The sequence below is a fragment of the Corapipo altera genome, unplaced genomic scaffold (assembly GCF_003945725.1).
Source record: "Corapipo altera isolate COAL_440 unplaced genomic scaffold, ASM394572v1 45, whole genome shotgun sequence".
Classification (NCBI taxonomy): Eukaryota; Metazoa; Chordata; class Aves; order Passeriformes; family Pipridae; genus Corapipo; species Corapipo altera.
In genome coordinates, this window is record NW_020884877.1 from 5,780,243 (window position 1) to 5,804,809 (window position 24,567).

A 24,567-nucleotide genomic window follows, 5' to 3' on the forward strand; every position below is an offset into this window, starting at 1 on the left:
TCAAAACCTCTTCTTACGTGCATGGAAGGCAAAAAGTAAAAGAAAATAGAATGCTTTTCTTAGAAACTGCCTCATCTAAGGTGCAAGGGACACAACTTTCCTAAAGCTTTAACAGGATCATAGCACGGCCTATAAATATTATTTGGCATTTCACACAGCCATAAATGCTCAAAAACACAGAATGTGATCAATATGCATAATTTTCACAACTATTTAACACATACCATTTACGATAACACTGCTTAACTTCTGAAAATTTACCAAGCTAATCCACGCCCACCTTCATACTGCAGATGAACCAGTATCAACAAGAAATTAAACACTACTTTTTCCATGAGAATAAACTGCTACTACTACAGCCATCAGCCAGGCTACAGCTACATTACTGCATGACAAAGACACACACATTAACTACAGTTGGTACATTTTTCTTATTTATTCAAAAGCTAGTGGATGACAAAAAGGGTTAAAATGTTTTATACCACCTATTTATTACATGAACAAATACTTAATCCAAAGGGCCTCATTTTACAAGCCCCTCTGTCCAAAAACCACACACAAATTAGTTTTTATACACAAATGTTTATTTCTCAAATAAACTTCCCCTTTAAACACAAGGAATGAAATCTAAAACTTCAGAAAGATGGATCCAAAACGAAATCCCTCCAGTACATTGTAATCACTGTTTTGTTGGTCACTACTGGCTTTAACTGTTTAACATCAAAAAACAAGGACATATTTAAAAAATCATGCTACTGGATACCTAGCTCTGCCTCTGACCAGCCCTACGCTGATCTCCAAATTTCAAAATTTTACATCGTCAAATCTGAAGCATTTAATTGAACAACAGCTGTGCATTAAACACAAACAACTGAACAAGAAGATTATAAGATGTAATCAAGTTCATAACGAATATAGGTGTTCTTTTCATCATTATAGATCCTTGGATAATGTGCTATCAGAGCATCCTGTGAGCCGATGTAGATCGAATTATAGATCTTCCAATAAACGTCTCTGACTTTTCTGGCAGGGTGAAACAAACCCTAGAAAACAGAACGGAACAAAATTTATTAAAAGCTTAAAAGGTGCCAATATCTTTCATTAAATTTAATCAAGCTTTGCAAAATAAGCACTTAATAAGTTGGCAGAATGCAAAAGCTCCAGGAAAAGGACAGTTCTATATAATGGAACATTCGAGTAGTACTTGCAAAAACATACACTGCAAGAGACTTTTTTCACCTTCCTACTGATGTGAGAATCTTTATGCTAAGGTCCCCAGTCTTAAATTTCTTATCTGCAAATAACTAATAAAATGCTGTCACACCTTCTCTACATTGATCTGCATTACATTAATCCTTGTTCCCCATCTGTCAGGTGAATTTAGGTTCTGCAGCCAACACAGCAACAACTGTTACATGCAATGACACAGAAATGGAGCCTTCAGATTTTACCAGCACATACCAGTCAGTTCATCTTCTGTAAATGTGTATCGATCTAACAGTGTAAATTCTAATCAAAGCACTGTTTTCTAGTGCTTCACTATTACAGTTTTAAATGTCTTACTGTTTTTCTTGGCTAACAACAAATCGTACTGACTCAATATTAAGCCAATATGTTAATTTATTTTGTTTATTTATCTCACTGGTTACTTGTTCTCTTAAGCCCTTACATGACTAATTTATTCCCCAGTCATTAGTTCACATACTCAAAATTTTTAAGATGTTTCCAATTTACAAACCTAAGTGCCAGGCTATTTTAGTCAATTTATATTCTAGGTCATCTGCTATGTTCTGCAATGCAATCAGCTACCTCACTATAACAAAATCTCTGCTTATTGCATCTTTCAGTTATTCACATCCTTAGTACAAAATGCCATGTTTAAAGAAAACTTTAAAGAGACAAAAAGCCAGTTTTTCTTTGCTGGTCATCTTCAGTTGTCAGGCAAGGACTTTCCAGGAGCCAAAAAAGTCAAGTGCTGTCTCTGCTATCCCAGCACACACAGGAACATACCTGTAAACAGTACTGCAACATTCTGCAGGGACCAATAGCAACTCTGAGGCCCTCCAGAGCCCCCATGACTGCCTGAATGACGTGAGGAGAGGTTTCAAACACGTTGGGCCACACATAATTTAACAAATGATTAAGAGAATCTTCACAGCCGAACCCATAAACACCAAGAGACATGTGCTGCACCACAGCACTGGCTGTTTGTCTGTGCACAAGATCCCTGCAAAGAGAACAAGGGTCTATTAATAAACTATACTTAGAAGCAACATGGTTGGACAAGCACAGCATTTCTTTTCAATAACACTTTTTTTAAAAGCACTAATAACACCTTTATCCCCCACTGACAGTAAGAGGCAGAGTATCAAAAATCAGTGAAGTGAAAAAAGATGGGGAATTTTCTGACAAATTAATCCACACTAATTCCACAGCAAAAGCACCAACAACATAAATTATCAAAAGCAGTTTTAATGTAAAAAATCCTGACTTAAGACATTTGTATCATTTTTATTTTCAAAATATTAATAAAATTGGAGCATATAATGTGAATTATTTGCAAATAACAGCTTGCAAATTATGCTGGTTACTTAAAACCCTCAGCAAACAAGGATAATATGTATATTTGCTACCGTTAAGAACCAGTTATATACTTAAAATATTATTATGTCTTAGTACTATAGAAGAAGTGTACCCACCTGTCCATTAAAGCATCTTCAAGCAATGGTGTAACAGCATAAATGTAATCTTTTCCCATCTCTCCAATGTATTCAAACAGGAAAGAAAGAGATTTTAACACACCATTCTGGACATTCAGTTCTGGCACTCTGTATTCATTCATGAGTGCAGGCAGCACTGTGAAAGGTGAGCATGTTTCAGCCACAATAGCAATTGCTACTGTAGTGCATACTCTGTTCTGCCTTTCCTGTACTTTCAGGTTATTTAGCAGTGTCGCCAACACATCGTGAGGTCTGAAAGAGATAACATGGGCATCCATGTCAACAGATTCAGTGAGGATTTGGATCAAGTAGGTTGAGTTTCAAACTGCAAGTAGCAGAGAAACATGGTTTAGCCCTTAAAAAATGTTTAGAGAACTAGGAAACAACATAAACCACTAAATTCAAACAGCTGACGCAATTTATTTTCATAACCAACATATTTTTCTTTCTCTAGACTTAGGTTTTTCCCTGCCTTCTGTTCTGCCTCGTGTAAACCCTGGAGGGTAGCACAGCATCCCCACTATTACTCTGATCCCACAGGTGATTAAAAACTTGTATAAAACTGTACACACTGACAGAGACAGGTTATGTCTGCATAGGTAATGTAGTTACAGCACTCCTTGGTTGCTTGCTGTATGTGCATTAAGTAATATGTCACTTAAAGTATATGCATAAAGATGGAAACTGTGCTTCATTCTACAATTTGCTGACTTGCAGTATCACCTTAGTGGTAAAAAATCCTTTGCAAATAGAAGTATTGATTTGGGGAAAAAAACAAAATAAGAAAGATTATTTAAAGGAGAGTTTATGAAATAATACAAAGAGGGTCTGAATGCATATCACAGTATCAAAAATTCATGGGACAAACAGCTTTTACTACTGAACTGTACTCAAACTTTGCTAGTCTACACATTTTGTTCAGAAGTGCAGTATCCCATGATAATGAAGAATAGGTGGCTGTATTCCTCTAGAAAATGAGTAAAACCAAGTCTGCACATCTAAAATGTCGAGAAGTTTGATTATTTCTCAGGAGAAAACTGTCAATCATCGCTATGTTTGGTAACTGTGTGTAGAAGTGGGTAAGTGTTAAACCAACTTACCCAATAGCTTTTGCAATATAACCAAAGGTGTTCACTGTGGCTCTTCTGATAGCTTTCTTGTGAGCTTTTAGTAATTCAAGCAGTTCAAAGCAGATCCTCATCCATTCTCTTGCAGAAACATACTCTGCACCTCTGAAAGTGAATAAAGTGAGTTATCTCTTCAGTGATGTCGGAGTTTTTTAAATAAAACCACACAAACTGCAGCATCTATTCATTTGCTATCAACAGAGGGATACTGCTTAACCATTTCCTTAATTAGGTATCTGTTAATATTAGACTTTCCCCTGTCAAAGGTGTACTCAAAACTCATTATATTGTGTGCATTCTAAGTTTGCATAAGTGGACAACATAATTCTCATAAAGTGCTTTAAAAATAATATAATTACAATATGTTCAACAGACCATCTGCTAAATATCCCACCTCAAGCTCTAAGTACAACTTCAGAAATACCAAGAGATATGAGAATACCCAGATGCCAAATCCAGTACTCAACTGGAGTTTTTGCTGCAATAATTGCCCACACAGAGGGTCAGGTATTTCCTCATTACTTAACTTACCTGTCTGCAATGCGCCCAACAAGATCAATACAATTTTCCTGCACTTTCTCATGTCTGTTCTTCAAAATAGGTGTGAGACGTGGCAGCAGATCTTTGATGGGTGGCGTCATCTTGTGCATACCTGTTGAATTCCAACATTTAGTTTTATAATGCCTGTTCACTTTTCTCTTGAACAGCCATGTAATGAACACAAAACCATACCTATAACGTTCACAATAGCCTTAAGCGCTCCGAGAATGCTGCCCAGTACTTCAGGATATTCTTCACCCAGGTACTCATACAAAACAACACCCAAGTGTCCCATCAGTTTTTCCTGCAACCAAGTAAAAAGATGTAGAAGTTAATTCTCTCTTCTCTCATTACTATGACAAGCTAGAGTAAATTTCATAGAAGTCCATACAATACCTCTTGACAAGTCTTCATGACCACTGCAGTACGAGAGATGAGGTCAGCAGCTTGCTGCCTGACTTTAGCTGATTTGTTGTTCAAACGCCACAAAACTGTACCACAGATCTGTGGCAAGTAGGGTTTAACTCTTTTGCCAAGAGCATTAACCACTGTGCCAAAACCATTCAGCATCACAGAATCCTGAATGCAAAAACAACAAAGAAAAATCAGACCAACAGCAAGACCAGATTTGAACTAAAGTTGACAGCATCTAAAATTGCCATTAAAATGCTAACACTCCAGAGATTGCTTCTAGATTTCACTGATTAGAGCAGTGACATCTAAAAAGTGATTCTAAAAAAAAAAAAATCTACCTCAGAAGCAGACATTTCTGTATTGCTAACAGTAAAATGGCTTACAACTGAAGTAAACCACACACTGAACATCCGTGGCCATACCTCTGTTGTCTGTTCCTGAAAGGCGTACAAGATACCATCAATGAGTTGTTCTTCCAGTTTATGATCGATGTCTGCTGCCCCCAGATTTCCCATTATCTTCTCAATTGTTTCCATGACCATTTTTCTGTACTGCTCAGCCTCATCTTTCAGATCATCCACAATTCTAGAAATAATTTCTGCTGCTCCCACTTTGTTTGCCAGCTCCACAGTTGTATCAACCAGCTGAAATACACAAATGTTAGGTAAGCAAGCATTGTTAAAAATCTCCATCTTGAAAATAATTTCTCTTGTCTGAAGAGAAACAGTATCATGAATGTTAAGTCCACTACAAACAACTGTTTTTACCTTTAGAAATCATTCAGTGTTTTTACCACAAATGGAACAACCCACCCCATTGTACAACTGAGGTAGACTCATATACACGGATGTAAAATGTCTTGATAAACGCCTAAGAGCCTGAGAGCCTTCTTAGCTACACAACTTCCAAATCACTAGTACAAACAAAAATCAGCTTCAGGACACAGACAAAATTAAGCATCTAGCCTGAATGAACATTCTAATATCAGTTTTATTCTACTGTAAATAATTTTCCAACTAAGAAAAAAAAAAAAACCAAAACACACAAATAAAAAAAAACAAACACACACTAAAATACCTGTCTGTAATTCCTTCTGTCCAATGCCATTCTGTGCTGCCAGAAGTGTTTGAAAAAAGGTGGCAAGATTTCTGTTTTAATGTAGTTTGCTTCAACACCATCCGTACCACAACACTGCTTTACCACCTGGCAGGAAACAAAAATCCAACAGTTTTAATTCTGTAGGGTGTGGGTTTTAGGCTGGAGTTTTTTTATGTGGTTGGTTTGGGGGGGTTTGTTTATTTTTAAGAAAAGGAAATACATACATAATCAATATCAATGCTAAACAATCATTCTGACATACCTTCAACACAATTTTTTTCATCTCTTCATCAGGAGACTGGAACTCTCTGATAAGGATTAGCATGACTTCTCTGGTATAATAGTTTGCATACTCGGCATCCATGAGTGGAATCAGGTAACCAATAGCCTTCAAAAAGGCAGCCAAACCCTATTCAAAGGCAGAAATACATCTCTAATTAGTTACAGAGAGTACACATCCATTTCAGTTCAAACCACAGAAAGCATTTTAGAAATACCTTTCCTCTGTGTTGACGAATACCCTTCCACAAAGGCTTCAGAACAGAATCAAATGACTCAATACCGTAGGGTGTAGCTGCCTCAGCCAGAGCAGCAATGGCCAAAGCACTGATGGTGCGAACTTTCTGCTGCTCATCCACCAGCCCTGCAAAACAGTAGTGTTTAGTAGCACTTCTTGTGCTTCTTGTGCCTTAAGTTCAAAACAGCAAAAACAGAGGGGCAGTGTAAAAGGGATTAATTTATTTTCAGGAATACTGAACCACTATTTCTCTTTCAGAGTCAACTGAAATGCTTCTCAGTGTTAGAAGAAAAACAAAACCAGGACCTTATTGTAACTGTGCCTTACTGAAGGTATGAAAAAATTTCCAGATGTAAAGTGAGCACAAAAAAATTGGCCTGGAGAAGCAGAACTTACCATGTTCAATAATTTCAACCAAGCTCCTGAGATGAGGCAAGATAGCACAACCCATAAGAATAGCAATCTGCTGCACAATCTTGATGCCAGTGTGCCTAGCCTGCCAGGATTTTTTGCTTTTACAGACAGCTTTCAAGAAGGGTAACAGAGAAGGAATGCCCAGAGCAGAGGCAACGACAGCAAAGGCTCGAGCTGTTGTATTTCGGACATATTCATCCATGTTATCAATATCAGGTCGCATGGTGGAGATCATTGTTGCCAAACCAGCAGCCTGAATTTAAAAACAGGAAATATACCAATTGGATTTATGAACAGCACAGTTAATTCTTCTGCCACACCTATAAACATGCAGCTATATATGTAAGCTAACTCAGTGCTCTGATGAAGGATGGAATTTTACCTTAGCCAAGTTTGAAATAATTTCTCTGCCTTCCACTCTAGCATAGTAGTCTTCATCAATCAGCAGTGGTTCAATGACGACAAGGATCTAAAAAAATGAACAAATTAATACTGCCCTTCATTAAAACTTTTAATAGTATTTCTGGCCCTACTAGAGTCCATGAAACCAAGATGATTCCATGGATCCAAGCTTAAAATTTTATTATGATCAGAAAAAAAATAAATCTATGTTGTTTTTACAGCTTTTTGTCTCTAAAGGACCTGGTCCAGTGATACTACCTAGATCAGGTAAGATCCCCTTCCCACCTCCAATATGATGCATGATATATATATATCATATTTACATCATGTCATAATACTTTAAAGTCCACACTTCAATCCCACTATAAAAACTTAAAGTTTGGCTTAAGAAATATGAAAGCCAATTATGTTAAAAAAACATGGTCTCATCCTCTTCCAACATGCACACAAAGTGCAGAAAAGGCAAATCAGAGATGAAATACTAAACTGCAGCAGACCTTGTGTACATACGGTCGGACCAAGTCATCCAATTTGTAAAGAATTCTGTCGATGACTTTGACAAGTAAGTGACGCTCCTGATCTTCAAGTGTTGGTGACATCAGCAGAGGCAGAATCTGATTGAACAGCGGCCCTGCTCCAAATTCCCGAGCTTTATCAGTGATTTGTCGTAACGCAGCCTAAACAAAACCAAAAAGCTCGCCAGTTAAATTAAGGAAACAACAGGGAACAATTATAAAACAGATACTAACCAAGTTAAAATGTAACTGACTGTAACCACAGGCTTCAAAATACTTACCCCTATTAGGGCAAAACTCTACTTCAAACAAATTTATGTTGATCTGTTTAAACATAAATGCATGGTGACAAACACCATGTGGTTAGCTCCTAGGTGTTCAATTTTCAAGAAAAGCATGCTTCTGGTCTCATATTGTCTCCATATAAAAATCAGCTTCACAGCACTTACTTGCATCTCAGCAGCTTGGTGCTTTTGTAAATTTAGAGCAAACCCGTGCAGAAAAGAATGCTACTGTGTTACCTAATGTTTAAGGTCAACTTAACTAAGAGCTACACTGCTAATTTAAGTGTAGGAAGTAAAATCCAGAAAATTACAAAGCCCTGTCAGCAAAAAGAACTATAAATCTAGTTTCTTAAAATTGTAAAATAAAATTATTCAAGCCATAAAACATTTAGTGACTGACATTACTGCAGAAAGAGCAGCAATGCTAAACTACACTGAATGACAAACAAAAAACTACAGAGATAGCAGAGGAAGAAAGCACTAAACAGAGATGCTGTTTTGGCTGGGACAGAGTTAATTCTCCTCACAGTTGCTGAGGATGAGGCTCACAGGATGAGGCTGTGGTTTGGACTTGTGCTGCAAACAGTGCTGATAACACAGGATGTTTAATTACTGCTGAGCAGGGCTTACACAGAGTCAAGGACTTTTCTGTTCCTCATCCCACCCCACCAACGAGGGGGCTGAGGGGCACAAGATGCTGGGAGGGGACACAGCCAGGACAGCTGACCTCAACTGACCACAGGGATATTCCACACCATATGGCATCATGATCAGCATATAAACCAGGGAGAAAGCTGGCCAAGGACCACTGTTCAGGGACTGGCTGGGCATCACCTGGCGGTAAACAACTGTTTTCCATGTGCATCACTTGTTTTCTTGGAGTTTATTTCTCTCTTTTTTTTGTTATTTTCTGTTACTAATACTACTATTAATGTTATTATTATTATTATTATTAAATTGTTCTCATCTCAACCCACAAGTCTTCTCATTATTACTCTTCTGATTCTCTCCTCCATCCCACGGGGCATGAGGTGGGGGGAGGCAAGCAGCTATGTGGGGCTTAGTTGCCAGCTGGTGTTAAACCACAACAGATATCAAAGTTTAGAAGATTATCTTAAAGAGAATCCCATGGACAACTGAAGTTAAACCTGAAAACAAATGCCAATTTTTGAAAAACAATTACACAAATGCACCTGACAATTCATCTTACCTTTCGCATGGGAGGTGTGCCGTTCTTTATTTTCAGAAGTAATTTCATTATTTTTCTCTCCTTCTGTTCCTCAGGACTCAGAGTTGATTCATCAACATCAACCTACAAACAAATCCAGACAAATAAAAGGGCATTGTTACATATTCAAAAGAAAACAGGAAAGCTACATCAGCGTGAGTGAAACCTCATTTACCAGCAGTTTATCAAAGTACTGGATATCATCCGGCTTCAGGAATGGCAGATTTCCAGATGGTTGGTCATTAACACTCTTCATAGTCCGGTCTTCTGTCTGCATGTGGAATCCAGTCATCCCTCCCAAAGGTGTTGGAGTTGCTGTAAGCTTCCGAGCTGGAGTGCGAATGGGAACGTAACCAGCCGGTGGAGGAAGAACCTACAGGAGAAAGAACAAAATTTAATTTAATGCAACCGACATAAAAAGAGGAAGGCATCAAATACAAAACATGGCTCGAGTTCTAGCTTCCATTTTATTTGTTTGGGGATTTGTAAAATGTTATTGCCTACATCAGATCCCATGTTCACAGCAATACAAATTCACTATGACAGTTTTTATTTGCGCTTATCCTGTACTGACAATATTCCAGAAGAAAGCTCATTTCCACTGTTGAGAGTTTGGATAATAACATTTGAAGTCTCCAAGTATTAAAGAAGCACTTCAAACTCTGCATCAACAGAGTAACTTGCTTCTTACTCTCTTCTATGTTTTCTACACCTGGACTTAATATTTTTATCAGTCCATTCAGAGCTCATTTCTGGCCCTGACAGGCATTCCCAACACAGACAAGCAGAACAACAACTGCCCTTTGAGATCCCCTTTAGATCTCCTTCTAATGGATTTACAATAAAATCAGCAACCAAATCAAACAAGCATCTACTATCAATAATCAATAGTTAATATGAAACATTCTACTTGAGGGGAGGAGGGAAAAAAAAAAAAATCAGCAATCCCTGGCAAGAAAAAACCCCCATCATGGTCTGTTGTATTTAATCCAGATAAATTACCTTATATCCTTCTGGAAACATAGCATCCAATTCCTCATCTGAAAGTGGTCTGTTTCTCTCATCAATTTCCCTTTCCCAACGCCAAGCCTGCAGCTGTTCAGGAGTCATGCTCATGATATGACCTGTATTCAAATTTAAAAAAAAAAAATAAAAAAATAGTATTTTTTTAAAAAATCTTCTGTATGCAGAAGGAGGTTACTTGTTAATTTAGCTTTCAAGTGCTCTCTTGTTCCCATAGCACCTGAAATCTGCAGTAAGATATCAGACTTTTAGAGAGCCTTTTATCAATTTTTAACCAACTAAACTGAGCAGCAACAGATATGTAACTTAAGTCTCAATTCCCCTCCAGAACCGAGTTGCTGTGGACATTGAAAAGAGTAAACTGAGCACATGCTGAATGCTTTGGTACAGGCAAGAGAGCATGTTAGCCAGCAGTCTATTTCAAGACACAATATAAACGTAGATCCTCATATCCACAAAACAAAGTGAAGTTGTAGCCAAGGGACTGAGCTTACCCGGTGTAGGTGTTGCCATGTTCATAGCTGGTGTCCCAATGGGTGTTTTGCCAGGTGTCAGAACAGGAGTGCTGCCACCCATCTGGCTCGCGGGCGTTTCATCCCATCGGGATTTTCTTTTACTTGCTCCTGGGGTTGGGGTCTCACCAATGGAGTCACCCCCTCTGTCTGTACGAGGTGTCTCAGCCCATCCACTGCCATGGCCCGGGGTATCTAAGGAAAAACAAAACAATTTTTGCAGAAAGCTGAACAGTACATATTCCAACTATAGGATCAATATCCAGACTAATTTTCAGTATCTTGTCCTCATTTCTACACAAATTAAAAAGTATCAAATAAACAAAGAGGAGACAAAAAAGCAAAGACTACTTTGGTGAATATCGAAAAAAATACGATTACACTACAAACATGCAACGGAGAACTTCCTTTCATGAAAAGAAGTGTCATCTTCTTACTGACTCTTAGCATAAAAAGATAAAATTCTAAAAAAACCAGAATTACTCAGATATTCTAGAAACTGAAAAAATTAGTCCATGTACTCCCTTGATAAAAGCATTAGGCAACAACAATTTTCCACTGTTCTGACACAAGAGCCAAACTCAAGTAAGGCAGGTGAGAAAATGCTTCCAAAACTTGTTTTAATGAAAACCTCTTCAATAGAATTAAACCGTTCAGAACCCACACAAATGTATTATGAAAAGCAATTAAAACGTGAGCTCCCTTACTATGTCCTCTACACATGAAAATCCCACCCTGCAGCAGTCAGTAGATACATCACCAAACTTTGATTCGATTTTTGAGCTGAGATACTTTCACAGGTGTGAGTGAAGCTCACAGGCAGAACTCAATGCTACCAACTCCGACAAGAACAATATCCCACTTCAACCACTAGATGTCAGAGCACGATCACTTCTTGCCTGACTTCTGAACCCACTGTTAGCTTAAAAGTGAAAAAATCCAATACAATTAACCATTCAAAACTTATTATGCACGTTCCAGTTTGCCATCAATACCTCTTTCTGTTTTTGGGGTTTCATCCCATCGATTTTTCCGTGCACTGGAAGTGGCACCTCCATGGCCTGGTGTTGCATGACCGGGCGTGTCCCGGCCAGGTGTTGCTGCTCCTGCTGGTGTATGACTGGGAGTTGGATCCCATATTTTTGAGCCTGGGGTGGCACCAGGAGTTTCACTACCCTTTGCACGGCCTGGAGTCTCATCCCATCGCAGAGATGGTGTATGTCCAGGAGTCTACACAAGACAAGACCAGCAGTATCAGTATCACTCACACTATACAGTAAAAGGCTGCTAGTTGCTCTTTTTAAATAGAGTAAGAAACTTCTGACATTCAAGAGGATTAGCATTAATAACATCTTTTTAGACAGCTGATGAGCACTAGGATTATTACCTCTGCTTGATCCCAACTGGATAATTTTTTAGGTGTAGCACCAGGAGTCTGATCAGCTGTCTGATCCCAACGCCGTTTGCGTTTTGAAGGTGGCTGAGAAGCAGCTCCATTGACGACTTTAAGCTCTCCAGCTTTAGCTTTTTCAGCTAGTTGTTGCCTAATTTCCCTCTATTCAAAAGCACAAAAATACAAACATAAGAAACTCATTTCTCAGGAAGGCTTCTTCAGATTATACCTTTAAAAGAGTTTTTTCAGCTCTACCATATCTTTTTACGCTGTTTTTTGAGGTTTTGCTCAAATAACATGCAATTAGCCACTGCTTTCATTTCAAGGTCACTTTTTTTTCAAATTATTCTGTATTGACAGAGCAGGTATCTGTTTAGAGGGGCTGAATTGATTGATTGGATTTTTCTGTAAAAGCCATTCTTACAGCAAATGCAAGTGCATGGAGAATTCTGAAAGCTATCAGTTTCTGTCACCCATACATATGCCTTAAAATCATTACTCATCTGTTTCAAACAACTTGTACTTCAGTAAATTAAAGGTGGATGACTTAGAAAATATGTTCATGAGAGCTACATCCCATGACATAAAGCCCTGGGATTCCTCTTTAAAATTCTGCAGTGATACTGGTGAAACAGCACACTAACCCAGACTGTTCTGCACTCATCAATGGATCCATAGCAGTAAGACTGTCAAAACTATGAACTAAATCCTAAATTAGGGTAAGACAAGTATAAATCAATGTCAGAAGTCACTGGAACTACAAGGTCTTGCTCCAATTAACAAGATGGCACTGTAGGTTTTACACAAGAAATCTGATATATTACCAATATCTTTTTACAAGCTAAAATGAATTTTTAAGAGCCATGAGTAAAGCATCTGCTTTACCCTTTCTTTTTCTTTTTTCTTAATATTTAAAATCAAATGTCAACCTTATATCACATCTTAGTACTGCAATATCTGTTGTAAGTACTTTAACAAAAGCCTTTTAAAACCTCCCTGGATTCCCTTTACACAGAGCTCACAAAAACAAACATCTGACACTGAATACTCCTCAGTCACTGTTAAGAATTTGTCTCTCATCCTCTGTAAGAAAATAAACAACAAAGCCCAAGTGCTATAAAAGAGATCCAGATGAAAATAGTCTCAGTATATTTCTCCCTGCATTACTTAGTTATTATGTAGAACAGATGTTTTTCAAAACTTTGATCTTTAAATTCTATTGATTTTCAATATGTGAAGAACAGGATTTTCTGAGGAAAAGGGCTTTAAAGCCAAGACAAAGTCAACAGAATTTACGTTCCCACTCTCTTAACATCCTTTCAAAGGCTGTAAATTGAAACTCAGTTCAAGTGGAAAACCCTCCCCCAAACACACCTCTTCTTTTGTTAAATGCTGTTCACGCATAACATCCATGTATGTTCTGGCATTCATTTTAGGATCTGGAGTCTTCCCTCCTGTGGAAGAGAACAGCAACAGGAATGGAGCACAATGAGTACAGGATAAGCAGAAACTATTGACTTCTACTGTCCTGCTCTAGTATTATATTATTCCATGATCATTTAATTTTACTTTTTGATCGAAAATTTTAAAAATTACATGTATCTTACGTTTATTCAGTTTGCTGATCAATTTAACCTGTTTGAACACAAACATAACTACTGCAGTTTCAAACAAATATTTTAAAGCCGATAAAAATGATAAAATGACAACACAGTTAAGAGTCTTCAGAAGTGATGGGTTCCTGGGTTGCTAATCCGGAATACGTACACTTTCGTGCCTTTGTCTCCATCAGCAGTTCTGACTTCAAGCAGCAGAATAGAAGCCTAGAAAATTATCTCTTTACCATTAGTAACACTTTGGAAAGATATTTATAATCAAAACATTACCTTGTGTAAGCTGTTAAATCCTACTTGTTGTCTGACTATAAATAACTATTGCATACCTAAGTAATGTTTAAACTGTTTTATCATAAAGACCCATTTTTAAGTTTGACAAATCTGGACATGTCTCACAGACCTTCTAGTGTCATATTGTAACAGGGCTTCATTAAAAAATAAAAATAAAACAAAACAAAAAACCCCACAAAACCATGTGATGACACTTTCCCCCTCTTCTCTTCTCAAGGTACAATTGTGATTGGGAGCTGAATGCAATACAGGTACATACACCACCACAACAATACTCACAGGAAATGGGTTTTCTACACCATATGTTGTTTTATGCTCTGTATCTTGCATTAATTAAATTTTTAAATACTTTAAAAGAAGCCCAACTTTATAGAAATGAGACTTGTCAAGAAAAACACTTTTCTTAAAGAAAAATGTGTGGATTTGCTATACAAGTGGTATAGCATTATACTTTAGGGAAAAAAACACACTTCTTAAACATTTCTATGCTGAAGATCACTGCCCAATTGGCTGTGTCTTTCTGACACTAGCTTTGATAGGACTTTCCTTTGGAATACTTTTTCACCATAATCTACACAGGATGTGTTGAACTGCACCCTTAAGAATGCAGACAGGACTGGCATATAGCAGTACTGCTGTAGGAAAGAAATTAAGGACAGTTAGTATGGGCCTGTGAATTCTGACAATACATGTTTATATCAATTACAATTAAGCAAGTAAAATAATTAATATCCCTATTAATTCATGCAGGCTGAAATTCTCAATTGTAAAACCTGCAAAATAGCTACTAATTTTAAGCCAACAGGCATCTTATTGCCACATGTGAAACTCACTCACCTGAAGAAAATTTCTGTCAGACCCACTAACACCCCTTTTCCTGACTTGCATTCTAAAATTATCAGAACAGACTTGAACTATTAGTAGTATCAAAGTCTTATATATGCTCTTGTTTCTTTTAGCTATACCACCTAAGGTTTACATAGGATGGTAAGAATTAGGTGCTCTATTTGAGAACTAGCATTTCAAAAGCAGTAACCCTGCAAATCTATGACTCGGAATGAAAACTTTCAAGGTACTGAATGAATCTGAGCACTCAATACACAAGTTGTTCAAAGTACAACGCACAACCCAAAACAAAAGAAAAGAGAAACCTTTAACCCTTTGTGTTTCTATGGCAATGGCTCATTGACAATTTTCTTGTCCTTCTACCTGGAAAGAAAACTCGTATTATAAAGATGAAGTATATGGCATCTAGATTTTCAACCAAATCTCTATGAAAAGGGGATGTTTAAAAACAAAACTAAGTTTATAAGCATGCCAACAGAAATCAAAGGGCTAAAGACAATTACAGACAAAAATTCCATACAGGGTATAGAAAAGTCAAAATGAATTACCATCTGCAAAAGGATCAAGACGCTCAGGGGAAATTATCATCATCCGCCTGTGCTTTTTGTACTCATCTTCCCGATCTGCAATCTTTTGAGGACGGTGTTCTGCAAAAGGATCATACTGAAAACAACAAAAAAAAAGCCTGTTAGTCACATATGTATGAGGAGCAATATGAAATCTGTCTGGCACTGCATTCATTTTCAGGTATTACTAAAAAGGCGTGGATTATTTTTCGTCTCAACTATGCAGGAATGTCAAAACGTTACGCCAACATAAATTTTACTTCTGTAACTAGAATTTCACTTTTTTTAACACAGCTTCTTATGAAATCACTTCTGATAAACATCTTCTATATTAAGAGTTTATTCCCACGTTACCAAAGCATTTTGTGCTGTCAGCCTTTCCCTTTCTTTCTGTCGTGTGCCTTAATGCCACTTCAAATGTTTTTGAATTTCACAGAAAAATCCTCCAGGAATATAAATTATGTAATTACATTTTCCTCAAAAAAACAGCTGTACAAAGGCCATTAAGATTTCCAGTTATTTTAATTTCTGAAGTATGTGACTTTCAATAAAAAATAAAAAACTCAAGAGTTTAGTTGATATGCTCATATGGGCTTTACATGCACAATTTTTATCACCCTGTGAAATTCCAAGCTAAAGCAGCAACAAGCTTACAGCAAAAATTAAAAAACCATAGCCCTTTACATATACCTTGTATTTCCAGAAAATAAGGTGTGCTATGGATACACTTGAACACTTCTTTCCCCTAACACCTAAAGCAGTATCACTGTGCCTTCAGTTCGGCCGTACCTGTTCAGTAGACTGTGGTATGTCATTGAGCAATGCCACTGGAGCATGGTACCCTGGCTTCTTCTGCCCAAGCAAACTGGTGGAAGGGTAGTCATCATCATCCTGGCAGTAAAAAGACATGAAAAATTTGTCATGCTGATATGATATTTAGGTAAACTAACACCAAATGAACACGCTGTGGCCATAGAAAAGATGGAAATGGACATGTTTATTCCTAATTTTAGCAAGCTTTCTCATATAGTTTTTATTATTATATCCATACCACTAAAAAGGTGTCTTGTTCTCTACAAGGCTCAAGTATTGTGAAATATGCTACCTTTTATCAAGTATGCTTGTGTTTATCTACACTAGTTAGACAAAATATCTGTATTTCATATTACCACTTCTGATACAGTTCCTTAGTTGGCATATGAAAACTGGTGCACTGATAATCTCACTATTTCTCTTAGATGTCAGCTATGTGGAAAAGCTTGAGTAAATAACCCTATAAAAAAAGCTTCAGAAACAGTGAAAAATTCAGAGATATATTCATGTTAGTTTATTATACTTACTCAATCATAATGGCATAAGGGGCACTCACTTTTGTTATCTATTTCTTCATATTAGCAGTCAGTTTCTATGCAATAACTTACAGCAACCCAAAAGGAAAACTGCTTTTAAAACTAGGGAACTTTTCAGTGAGTTCCAGACTAATAGAAATTTTTAATTAAGGGATCCTTAAAAGTTTATGGATGACACTAAAAAAAAAAAAAATCAACATATCAACTAGTACTAAACTGAACATAACAATCTTCTTCACTCTTAGAACTATAATTCACTCGGTATAATATGTAGTTACCTATGTATTTATGACTAGAACTGCAGTTTCTGACCGCTCCTGCAACTGAAAATGTGGTCAAATGTTTAAATTAGAAATTAACATAAAGTAATCTTACAAGCAGGATGCATAAGGAGAATATAATACAGTGACAAAGCCAATGCTCAAAACTGCTCTCAAATTTGAAATTAAGTAGAAATAGAAATCTTAGAACAGTCACTAAAGTTTGCTGGACAAAGATTTATCAGAATTTTTTTACTGTCACTTTTAATCTTGGCAGCAACAACAGAACAAAGTTAATTAACTCCAGGCAAGGCTGACACTGATTAAGTACCAGGCCACAACTTTTTGCCCTTTGCTTGGGCCTACAAGGCTCTCAAAGTGCAATTCATGAAGTACAAGCCAGGCTTAAAACTGCAGCTTTCCCAAGAAGGACTCAGGGGTGTAGGTGGATGAGAGGCTGGACATGACTTAGCAATGTGCTCTGGCAGCCCAGAAAGCCAACCCTGTCCTGGGCTGCATCCAAAGCAGTGTGGCCAGCAGGTGAGGGAGGGCATTCTGCCCCTCTGCTCTGCTGAGATCCCACCTGGAGTGCTGCACCCAGCTCTGGGGTGCTCAGCACAGGAAGGACATGGACCTGATGGAGCAGGTCCAGAGGAGGCCACCAAGGTGATTAGAGGGATGGAGACCCCCTCCTATGAGGAAAGGCTGAGTTGGGTTTGTTCAGCTGGGAGAAGACCTAACTGTGACCTTGCAGTATCTGAAGGGATGTAGACATATAGTGACAGGACAAGGAGGAATGGCTTCTCACTGAAAGAGAGTTGGCTTAGACTGGATATTAGGAAAAAAAAAAACAACTTCACTAGGAGGGTGGTGAGGCCCTGGAACAGGTTGCCCAGAGAAGCTGTGGATGTTCCACCCCTGGAAGTGTTCAAGGTCAAGTTAGATGGGGCTCTGAGCAACCTGGTCTGGTGAAAGGTGTCCCTGCCCATGGCAGGGGGGTTGGAACTGGACGATCTTTGAAGTCCCTTCCAACACAAACTATTCTATGCTAATAAGCTTCCCAGATAAGACATATTTGGTCCAATATGGCTTTAAAAGACAACAAATGTTTTACTACAAACAACTGCTATTAAAAATTATTCAAAATTGATCTACATACTTAGATTGCATGCCCTAAACAACAAATACATAAAATCACTTACATCTTCCAATTCAGTTGCTGCAATAGAAGTGACGTATCCAGCAAACCTGCTGTCACTGCCACCATAAATTTCTTGATCATAATATCCTGTGGAATCAAGGCCTACTCCTTGTGCTTCATCAAGAGCAGGCTTTTTTCCTTGAATTTCTCGAATTTGTGCTTCGATATCTAGGGTAAAGACACAAAAAGCCCCACCAGTCTTATTACACATATGTAATGTTCATGTTACTATGCACAGCAAACTGAGTTTTTTGCCCAATCTCAAAGATTATCACAAAAGAAACAAACATACATGACACACAAAACTATAAGGTACCATAAACTATAATGCTTTAAATAATAAAGAAATAAATAACATAAACTATATTCTGTTTATAAGCAGCTTTTCCTGAAGCTGTAATATTATCCTGCACAGACTACTTGAACTGTATGGCCTAAAGCAAACTAATCAAACTCTCTCATCTTCCAGAGATAGAAGGTAATTTACACCACAGCAATATTTCTCAACACTACACTAACAAAACACTTTTGCAACAAATGTAATCCTCTCATTGAAAGAAGCCTTCCACAATGCTATCACCAATTTTGCTAATTTAAACAAATCTGTTCAAAAGAGCTACTGCAAGAGTTCTAAAAGCTGACATTTAATAAAACAACACTGAATTGTGTTTTCTAATACTGCAAAGCTGTATTGTCTTTGAATAAATAAAATAAAAAAAAACTCAACTAATATGTCAGCGGGTACCAATTTAACAAAAAAAAAAATCCCCAAATTTAGGACCAGTTCCTTTTCACTTTGGCAGATCAGATGTTATTTACTCATCATTATTCCTGCCTGCACCACCATCTTTTAAGAGTCTATTATTCTTCTGGGTAACAAAACACCCTTCAAACAGGACAAATGGGAGCTTTGCCACTCTTTTACTGTATCAAGACCATACTCTAATCAACTCTGGTGGACATCTTTGACCATAGAAACTTGGTACTTTCAGAAAGAACACTAACTTGTTAATCCACAAAACAAGGAACCAAATTAAACCGTGCCTTCCTCTATCTGTTGTAACACAGTGAGAAAATAAACTGCAGTAATCCAACTGTCTTCAACAAATATAACTGTGATGCAGGTATACTAAGGCACAACTAACTCCATAAAATTACTACTGCTTTCTTTGTGAATTTTGAGTCAACAGATATATAAAGATAATTATCTGTATAATGTAAACTTCAGCAAATCAATTACTTTCATGGCCAAAAAAATACCCACGAGTTGCATTTCATGCCTGCAGAAATACAAAGGATCATGCTGGAGAGGAAGGTCTCGAAAGACCCTTCCAACACCAATGATTCTGTGATTGACCCTCTCCCACCCAAAGTGCTACTGCCTGCTACATTAACTTAAGAGTAATTTGCCAATTTACAAAAGAAGCTACAGGAAATTCTGCCCATAAATAATCTTAAATCTTGACTATTCACTAGTTGTTTACTACTGTTGTTCGTTTCTCTTTTTCAGGATGAAAAAATTTCATAAGGTTTTTCCCACCGAGTCAGCTTGCAAAAGACACTATACCACAAGATCTGCTAAGAAATCTGACAAAAAATAAAATTACAATACTGTTTTTCTAAAGGTAAGATTAGTGCTAATGCAAATTATTGGATCAGAATTGCTTGATTTAAAAGTTCAAACTGTAAAGTTTTTACTTAAAGTCAGGGCTGGATCCTTTTCTTATCTTTTCTTGTCAGGCTGCCAAGAACCAAAAAAAAAGCAAGCAAACAAACCACACACCACTGTAAGCCAAATTATGCCTCCTGTACAAAGGCATGTTTTCTAGAGAGGCAACTGAACACTTAGTTTAACCTAAGAAATCTTTGCCATAAAGCTGAGTGAGAACAGCAGGACTAAGTGTTCACACACAGCCTGCAGGAGCTGGCAGTGAAGCACAGTGTTCAGTAAACCTGACAGCAAACCAGCAATTCCTGCAGTGGTAAAACCAGCAGAAATACGCTTCTAAACTCACCAAGAGTCCCAGCGGCAGAATATAGACCAGAGAGGCTGATTAAAATCTTGCTCCAGCCACTTAAGGGCTTCCATCAACCTTTTACAGATATCTAGAGCAGAATAACTTGGACAGCCACCTGTGTGTTACAGAAACTCAGCTCATGAGAAGCTGAAACCTGACAAAAGCCTTATTTTCCAGCTGTGAGCACCTGCTGGTTCCTGCCTGCAGGTACCTCCAGCTCCCACTAAAATCCTGCACAGCACAAGGGATTCCACTGAGCCCAGAACTTGAGGCACGTTGCTCCCCAATGTGTTACTTCCCAGAGAAGCAGCAGAAAGAAACTACTACAAAATTAGGGATCTCTCTCTTGCCCTCAGGGGTCTCTGATCACCTCTGGAGGCACATGTATCCTGCTCACCTGTATCATCTTAAGGTATTCCACTTTGGGGAAGTCATCCTATGGCATGTTTATTGAGCCAGTGCAACTCAAATACTCTCCTCACAGATTTTTTAGTTCTTTCTGTTTCTTCCAGAGAGCAGATCAAGTTCCTGGTTCCTTCTGCAGCCTGGTGCAATGCACCTCTGGAGTGAAAGGGAATACCCAAAGCTTCCTTCTCTCCCAAGGACAACACTACTGGCACTGAGTGATTTTAGAGTACAATAACACTGTTTCTTATTTCTAAAGAGCAGTTACTAGAACAACACTCTGCCTCCTTTAGTAGCATAAAAAGTCCTGACTGAACATCCATAGCTGTAATCAACTTCAACACACAAAAAAAAAAGCCTACAGATCTTGCCTACAATGCAGGATCACCCTGCCTTTCCATCACCTGTTCACTGAATCAACCTGAACACATAACTCAGCCAAATACAAGCCCCTGCCCTGCAGGATGGGCCACAGAGATTTGCTTGTGCATGGCCTCCCCCCACTACCATCAATAGAGTCTATTTAAATAATCCTAGGATTTCTGGAGCAATAGCATTAATGTAAAAATATCTTCCTATTAACAGTTCTTACCAACACTTAGCACACTAAAGCCTTGTTCTCTTATTTTTAAACAGCTAAGTTTACTGAAAAGGGTCCAGGTCTCATTTATTGTTGGCCTTCTCCTTTCAATTTCCAGGGATTACATCTGTTAACAGACTAAGGAGCATTTTCATTTCCTCACAGCAAATCCTGCTGGGTTACCTACACCAAAGAAAGTCTGCATAATAGGACAGGGTCAACAAACCCCACTCGTGGCCACCATAACTTTCACCTAATGCCACACAGTTCCTGGGTGCCAGTTTAAATGGAGCACTCTAAGAGAACACCCCCCTGACATGCACAAAAACCTCTGAACCAGGAGGGCTGCAGCAGCAGGCAGCCTGCTGGCCCCTTTGGAAAGCATCACATATTTAGCTGGAAAATGCTATTTTGACGTTCAAGATGTGTTTACCTTCCTTGAGCTAAGTGGCAATGTCCTGAAAAAGCTCACACCCTATTTAACAAAGCACTTTAATACAAATCAAATTAAGGAAGAGGAATCACAAAGCTTAAAAACACATTGTGCAAAGCAAAGTACTCATTTGATGATTTAGTTAAACCAGACATTAACAGAAACTTCAGTCATAGACAGAGAAACAGTACAGGGAGTGGGAGTTAAGAGGGAAAAAAGAGGAGGGGGATAATATCCTACTGCTCATACCTTTTCTGTATTTTACTCAAATATAGTTTGGTATTTTAAAATAAGTAACTTTAACATGCACAGCTGTTTGAAACATACTATAAACGCTGAATATTATGAAAGTCAACACATTTGAATTGGAAGTCAGTGAACACCCAGCTCAGACAGGTCATGAGAGCCTTCCTCAAAATATGTACTCCATTACCACACACATGTAATTCTACTTGCAACATTAAAAAAAGAAAGCAGAACCAGACCCTATACTGAAGTAGGACTTTACAGAGTAAACAATTTCTACGTTTTCATGCCTTATCACAGTTTTGCACATTTAGCTTGCCCTATGCAATTTATTTCTACCTTGTTTAGCACTCTTATACACATTAGATCTCTCTATTATGTTTGGTGATCTCTTTGCTCTTTTCTGAGCAAGAAAAAAAATTAAAAACTAATTCCAGAAGACTTCAAAGCTCAATCATTTATTGAAGCTTTATAAGCTGCCATTTAAAACTTTACTTTTCAGCCTAAAACACAGAGTTCCCCCTTAAACTATGTAGCTGACACAATTTCCAGCTGTTTTGATACATCTTTCGAGTTGTGTCTTGAACACATCAGCCAATAAGTATTTAACAAACCAGTACAAATACACGAAAAATCTTCTAAGAGGATTTAGTAACAAACAACTCAACTTGGAAAACTAGTCAGTAACTGAAAAAAAAAAATAGGATAGAGCTCAGAAGAAAAATAATAAGCCTGTTCAGGCTGGGAAAGAGCATTACATGATCATACCTTGGTATACATATTTTTATTGAACAACTCCCTGCTTAAAACATGTTCTGATACAACACTAATCAAAACGTGCAGTGGGAAGCACGTCCATGTTTTCACTCAAGTCAATGGATCACCATTTGCTCCAATAAAAGAGCAATTTAAGTTTTTAAAAAAAAATCCTACAACAGTTCTACTCTTTTATTACAAAAATGTCTTCAAGTAATATGAGAGGTAGAACACAGTGACAGGTAATACTCTCACAAACCCTTATGCAGGTCACAGCATATAAACAAACGACAACTCCTGCAATTCTACAGAAATATCCCAGAACTCCAAAAAAAAAAAAAAAAAAAAGTCAAACAAAATAATAAAAAAGCGAGGATAGCAGTTTAAGCTCTTCTTCATCCCTAAACTCAGATTAGGTCTGCAGTGTTAAAGACTATATTAACCTCACTTTCACGGGAGATGATGGCTGTCCATTTGAAAAGTTTAAGTGCAAAACTGGAAACAAGAAACCCCACCCCCAAAGACAGGGACTACCTGGGCGCCCTGCCTACCCCCCAGTGCACAACCACCGTCCGGAGGTGGTTTTCGATTAGGGAATTACGGATGTAAATTAAAACAGATCACCTATCGTACACAGAAACACGAGTAAAAAACTCAAAAGCAGAAACAGAGAAGCGGTATAATTCTCAAAATTATTCTGCGTTGCCTGAATATACTTAAGAGCGACGGTCGATGTCCACAGGGACAGCTCTGATTCCCGCTACGCAGGGCTGGAAGCAGCAGCGCGCTCCGCCGCCTTCGGGAATAACACACGGCCTGTGAAAGCCCTCGCTCCTCAAATCACTCGAGAGCCAGTTTTCACACATAAACAGGCAGGAAACGCGTGTAAAATGGCAGCTGACACGCTGGAGCCCTCGCGCTCTTTCCCCTCCTCCGGGGCACTTTTCTCATCCAGCGGCGGCCCAGGATGGGTCCGGGCCGCGCCGGCTCCAGCGGCACCACCCCTTCGCCCGCCCCTCCGGCCGCTGTTCACCGCGGGTCGAGGCCAAAGGGCTCCGGCACCGCAATAAACGCGCGTCGCTGGCGTTTCGATGCGAAACCCGCCCCGGGGTCACGGGGTTTGCCCCGAGCGCCAGCCGTGGGCCCTGCGGGCAGCGGGGCCGCGCCGGTGGGGCGGCAGCGCAGGGACCGCGCTCCGTGCCTCGCGGGCACAGCGAGCGCTCCCCGGCCTAAGCTCCCCCCCGGCCCGGGCCGGGCGCTGACGGCGCAGCCGCCATTACACAGAGCTGCGGCCCGCCCGGTTCCCGCTCGCCCGGCCGCGCCCGGCGCCGCGCTGACGCGAGAAGAAGCACAATCGGCGGCCGATGCCAGAGCGCGCGGGCCCGGCGGGCGCGGGCGCGAAGCCCCCGCGGGCGGTTTTACCTTCGTGGGTCTTGGCGATCTTCGCCATTTTGTGCAGCGCCACCGATGCCGAGGCGGAACTGCTGCGGCCCCGCCGCTTCCGCCGCGCGCGGCTCCCGGCGCCACACTGCGCACGCGCGCACCCCGGCCCGCGGAGCGAGCTGATGGACGGCTCTCTGGACCAATAGCAGCGTAGAAAGCGGCGGGGGGCGGGCTCGAAGAGGCGCCGCAGCCGTGCCATTGGAAGCGGGAGGGCACTTCCGGTGCGGGCGGCCGTGAGGGGGTCGCTGAACCTGGCAGGCATAGCTGGGAATGTGCTGGCCGCTGATCCGGGGCTCTCCCACGGGAATTGGGGTGCCCTGCGCTGTTTGCCGAACTGCTTGGCCTTCTCTTTCACCCAGGCAGGGTAACT

The 24,567-nt window shown here is 39.3% G+C and overlaps 1 protein-coding gene across 4 annotated transcripts; it reads right to left on the reverse strand.

Moving 5' to 3' along the window:
* Positions 1-412: 412 nt before the first annotated feature.
* On the reverse strand, positions 413-24,275 carry SF3B1 (splicing factor 3b subunit 1). 4 transcript variants are annotated; one of them, XM_027636791.1, is made up of 25 exons: positions 24,177-24,275; positions 18,318-18,484; positions 16,296-16,397; positions 15,489-15,603; positions 13,562-13,641; positions 12,182-12,349; positions 11,790-12,024; positions 10,777-10,989; positions 10,262-10,383; positions 9,435-9,632; positions 9,242-9,343; positions 7,730-7,909; positions 7,213-7,299; positions 6,813-7,083; positions 6,397-6,542; positions 6,162-6,308; positions 5,879-6,004; positions 5,224-5,445; positions 4,784-4,966; positions 4,580-4,691; positions 4,379-4,499; positions 3,821-3,952; positions 2,700-2,972; positions 2,011-2,227; positions 413-1,043 (listed from the first exon to the last, which is right to left on the reverse strand). In XM_027636791.1, exons 1-25 carry the CDS (start codon positions 24,202-24,204, stop codon positions 885-887), a joined length of 3,906 nt encoding a protein of 1,301 aa, XP_027492592.1. In that variant the 5' UTR covers positions 24,205-24,275; the 3' UTR covers positions 413-884. The 4 variants fall into 4 exon arrangements, with proteins under 4 accessions (XP_027492592.1, XP_027492593.1, XP_027492595.1 ...); XM_027636792.1 differs by lacking the exons at positions 15,489-15,603; positions 16,296-16,397; positions 18,318-18,484; positions 24,177-24,275 and adding an exon at positions 13,955-15,475; XM_027636794.1 differs by lacking the exons at positions 413-1,043; positions 2,011-2,227; positions 2,700-2,972; ... (15 more) ...; positions 11,790-12,024; positions 12,182-12,349 and adding an exon at positions 13,955-14,010.
* Positions 24,276-24,567: the final 292 nt, after the last annotated feature.

Bases quoted from the DNA above. Each gene is read 5' to 3' on its own strand.
- SF3B1 (XM_027636791.1), bottom strand. From the start codon at position 24,204: ATGGCGAAGATCGCCAAGACCCACGAAG. The intron at 12,025-12,181 runs GTAATAATCCTA...TGTCTTGTGTAG, and splicing joins CCAGTTGGGATCAAGCAGAG to ACTCCTGGACATACACCATC. The intron at 6,543-6,812 runs GTAAGTTCTGCT...ACTGTTTTGCAG, and splicing joins GGTTGAAATTATTGAACATG to GGCTGGTGGATGAGCAGCAG.